Raw genomic sequence first — 4,619 nt, 5'->3', positions numbered from 1 at the left:
GTTTAATTATATGTTCATGAATTTAATTATTTAATGATGCATTTAATTAATAAATGGGAGATTTACATTAAAATAAAAAAGTAAAATAAAATAAAGAAGCTTTCCATCCAACTGGTCAACACATGATTCAAAGCATCGTCATGCTTCATTTGCCCTACTGCGCCATCAAGTGGACAGTAAGTGTGAACTAGTTTATAATGACGTGACTTATGAAGCTTTAAGTTGAATAAGGAAAAATGCATGTGTGTTTGTGGTGATCATAAATAAAATATAAATTTGATTTGAATATAATTTTAATCTCTTGATCATAGAATCATCATTGATTTTTGAAAGAATGAAAAAAGGAGAGTGCATGGAGAAAAACAGGGAAAGAGTATTGATGTGAATGTGCTTGTGTGGTTTGGAGACGGTGTTGATCATATTAGAGACACTTTTTTATTAGTTTGAACTTAAAAACAACTTTTTAAAAAGGTAAATTCATTATACACAACAAATATAAGTCAGAAATAAAATGAAAGGCAGCAGAAAAGGAAAACAATCTTAATAAATCTTATTAGCTTTTCCATTGTACTACGATCCAGATAGTTTCTGTTTGTTCTACATGGAGGTGTTTCCAAGTTCTTTTGAACACAACAGACACTCAACTTTTAATACATCAGAAATTAGAAAAAAAMAAACAAAATCAGAACTCATGATCCATTGTGTTGAGTTTTTTGATATTTTGGTAGTTATTATCAGCAATGTTTTAATACTACGTGCCTACATTATTACCTCCGCCAAGGAGGTAATGTTTTCAGTCGCGTATGTCTGTCTGTGGACAACATTACTCAAAAACTTGTGGACGGATTGTCAYGACATCTTTATCACATGTGGTTACTGGCACAACTAAACACACCGTTAAATTTTGGTGAGGTTCCGGATCAACGATGCGGATTCAGGAATTCTTTTCCTTTTAATCCTCTCAGATCAGCAAAGCTGTGATGCTTTCATAGGGCTTGTGTAAAAAACTGTGACAGCTTTCAGTGTTTGGACTTCAAACTTTATAAAAGTAATKTTARAACCAGATGTAATGATGAATAATTCTTGCCATAATGTGCGCATTTTTACGCATTTGGTGCGCATTTAGAGAATGTTTTGTGACCAGGAAGTGCGTGACTGCACCATGAAACCTATTTTTCCCATTTCCTCAAACACGCCACATTGTCGGTAGGCTTGTACGCAGATCGATGAAGATCGAGGAAGAGGAGTGACGCAGTGGACTTCAGACTCGGAGGTTGTTTGTTCATTTTTATAATTATTTAAATGAGGCCAGATCAAGTCAAGAGCTATTTGTTCGCCCCTCTATCCACCTCTCACCAAACTTTGGGGAAAAAAGAATGCGCAGAGCGTGGTTGTGACCGCTGTGTGTGGTCCTCACAAAGATAGGAAGATGCGTGTGTGTCTGTGTGATTAGACGCACGATGGAAACTCTGTTTTTTTTTAATCACATAGCACAGATGCGAAAGCTTTCAACAATAACGTCGGGTGACGAGTCTGACTTTTTTCCCACATTGGACTCCACCGGGAAGAAATACCATGAATGCGTAGCTGCGCGTTTAGTTCATCCTGTTTGATCAGGAGGATTCAGACAAAAAAAAGCTCAATTGAAATCCAAACTGAGCAGAAAAATATAGTTAAAAACAAACGGCGGTTCAGTGGTTTYCTCCCGCAGACCAAAATTAAAAAAACAAAACAAAAACATGTACACTAGGTTGCCTTCAGGCCCAGTGATCCCTTGCAATAAAGATCTGTGAGGTCAAAGGTTAAATAAAAGGTAAATAAATAAATAAAACAAGACACTCAGTAKGTCACAGAAGGATTATGGGTCGTTTCTTGTTCTGCGAGGACTCTGAGTGTGCGTACCTCTCGGAGGAGCAGGTGTGGAAGGCGGAGCTTGACCCGTGGATGGTCGAGCGGTGCTGAGATACTGGTGGTCACTGTCCAGGTCCAGCTTCCTCTTCACCTGTTGGGAAGCACAAATCTGTTACGACACATGAATAAACGACTTGTTGTGACTCTGAGGGTGCGCTGAGAGAGTGAGAGAAAYGTGAAACAGACTGAAAAGGGAACAGGGTGCTTCAAAGCGACATTTTAACCACTTCCCTTATCGCTTTTTTTTCGCTTTCTCTCATCTCCCACACGTCCCTCRTCTCCTCACCGGGGGTCTTCCCAGAGCAGGTCGCCTCTTGTCCTGGACCCCGACGTTGGCGGGGCCCTGCGGCGTGGCRAACAGCAGGATTTCCCCCGTGCTGGTGGGGGCTGCGGCGGGGTGGAGTCCCTCATTGCTGGGGCTGGTGATGATCACTATCTGGTGGTCCTCGCCCAGGCTGATGCTCCCGGAGTTCAGCAAGGTCTCGAAGTCTGCCAGCAGATCCTCCGACGTCTGGCCCGTTATCAGCGTCTCTGACATGGCACTGGGTCACCAAGTCCTGCTGGACTGGACTGAGGGGGGGTCACGGGCTACGATGCTGGGAACTGAGACCACCAACCTGCACCTGCAGGCATCTGCTGGACCCTGTCAACGTGTGGGAGCAAAGTGGAAACGCCTCAAGGCTCTGCAGGAGTTCAATGACAGCTGGATCATTTCCTCAAGTGTCCTTCACACACAGGCGTTTTMCTGACGTTTAACATTTTAACGTGGAAACTATTCAACAAGCTACTAGAAACAAAGAGACGTGATATTCTGCCAAAACAAGAGAAAGTGGCAAATGAAATATTATTGCTAAATTGCATAATAATAATAGCTTTGCCTTGTGGATAAAGCGAGGAAATGTTAACAGTGAGACTAAATATTCGCAGTTTTTTTTTTTGTTTTTCAAAACACAGGAGATAAGTGAGCYACATATGGGTGCAAGCTAATCTTTTGTTTTCATGTCTCCTGTCAGCGGCCGCGGCCTGAACGCTCCGCAGCTACCAAACACAGCTAACAGGCTAGCTCATGGAGCAACAACAAACAAGTTAATCAACAAAGCCGCGCGGCCGCCAAACGAGCCCTTTGCGACCGTAAAACTATAGATTTGATCCGCGAAGCCGAGTCGGGGCTCGGCTAAAGCGCTGCATGAAAACTTTACAGCAGCTTTTCAAAGTCAGCGATCGATGTAAAACACGGAGAAGTCAAAAGGCACCGCCGTAAAATCGGAAGCATCTCTGAGAAGATATTTATGAATGCGCGCGCTAGTCCGAGACTAAACGCAGTCATTAAGTTGAGTATTAAAATGTAGGGCAGGTTAGCATGTTAGCTTTAGTGATTAGCCGCAGTTCTTCAGTCCCCTGGTTATGTTGGGGCACTACACTCCACTGTATTGGCACAGTATGTGTGGCAGGAAGCAGTCCGACAAAACTGGAAATAAAAGGGAAACAAATCGGTCAAAGTACGCGCGCACGCTTCAAAGCCGCGGCCGATGGACTCCGAAGTGATCACCGCRGCGGTCGTTCTTTCGGAAAAAGCGTCCTCCCGAGCCCCCCACAGATATCCGCCGTTATTGTTGTTATTGTCCCAGCTGATCTGCGGCTAAACAAGCTTTGGAGAGTTTTCGCGCGAAATCTTTTTTGCCGCGAAACGTGCACGTGTCAAAATCAGACGATTGCCATTGGTCGAAATGGTGCGATTTCAGCAGGGAGAGTTTGACCTTGTCTGATTGGTGTAAGCGCCTGTCTGTCACAGTGACGAGCACAGAATCGTCGAGCGAGTGGTGCGTTTGTAATCCTCGGAAAAAACAATGTCGAGTAATGTTGATGCGGTTACTTTGTTTTTAATTAGCCTATAATCACTAGTCTAAGCTTTCATAACATTTCACACATGAAAAAATATTTTCATCATAATATTTGTTACCGAGCACAAACAAAAGCCTTTACTGTAATTTTTATTTTATTATGACTGCTATCTAAAGTGTMATCTGCCGTTTTGATTTTAAACATATATATACAATTATTAATAAACGTTTTATTGCACTGTATACTATATTAGGAAACAATAAATAGATAACATTTCCCTTAAACATAAGATTTAAAGCGTTTGCCCGATTATTATCAACAAAACCATTTTTTGAAGCAGCAGTCTTACTAATCGAACACCTATCTCAAGGTAGAAGAGCTACAAGATGGCGCAGGCAATATTTGAAGTGCTTGAAGGTAGTAATATTTCTTCAATAACTGCGTAGTTATAAACACCATTACGTACTAAAGAATATTTTCGAAAACGCTATGTTCGTAGCTCATTCATAAAATGCTGAAAACATTTTTAAAATCACGCWTAGTCTTTTTTTTCTGTGACAAAATCCGACCATCCCCGTGGAGGGGAGTGTAAACAAACGATTTACCTCAGGAATATTTTAGCATCCAAGTCATTTTTTCTTTTGTGGTCAGTTTTTATTGTGCTGCTCCAAATGAAATACGCTTCCGCAGGGGGGGCTTTTGTAAAATAATAAAATAAAGTGGTATAAAAAATAGTGAGCTAAAGCATATTGAGACATGTCCTGATGCATCTCAGTAATCCAGGTAAAAAATCAAAAAGAAATAAATTGTGTAGGTCTTCTGGACGGGTTCTTCTCTAATGAAACGTTTCGTCTCTCCTCCAAGAG

General features: G+C 41.5%; 2 protein-coding genes across 2 annotated transcripts in view; one reads left to right on the top strand and one right to left on the bottom strand.

The window, feature by feature from the left end:
- e2f1 (E2F transcription factor 1) overlaps window positions 1-3,564 on the bottom strand; it is an 11,564-nt gene extending 8,000 nt beyond the window's left edge. Inside the window, exons 1-2 of the mRNA XM_014015366.1 lie at window positions 2,198-3,564; window positions 1,903-2,002 (exon numbers count right to left, since the gene is read on the bottom strand). Coding sequence (XP_013870820.1) covers window positions 1,903-2,002; window positions 2,198-2,449 — 352 coding nt within the window. The 5' untranslated portion in view covers window positions 2,450-3,564. The remainder of the gene's footprint in view (window positions 1-1,902; window positions 2,003-2,197) is intronic.
- A 505-nt stretch (window positions 3,565-4,069) lies between these two features.
- Window positions 4,070-4,619, top strand: part of znf341 (zinc finger protein 341) — an 11,597-nt gene continuing 11,047 nt past the window's right edge. Inside the window, exon 1 of the mRNA XM_014015363.1 lies at window positions 4,070-4,170. Coding sequence (XP_013870817.1) covers window positions 4,140-4,170 — 31 coding nt within the window. The 5' untranslated portion in view covers window positions 4,070-4,139. The remainder of the gene's footprint in view (window positions 4,171-4,619) is intronic.

This window comes from Austrofundulus limnaeus, unplaced genomic scaffold (assembly GCF_001266775.1).
Source record: "Austrofundulus limnaeus strain Quisiro unplaced genomic scaffold, Austrofundulus_limnaeus-1.0 Scaffold128, whole genome shotgun sequence".
Taxonomy (NCBI): Eukaryota; Metazoa; Chordata; class Actinopteri; order Cyprinodontiformes; family Rivulidae; genus Austrofundulus; species Austrofundulus limnaeus.
This window is presented reverse-complemented; position numbering and strand designations above follow the sequence as displayed.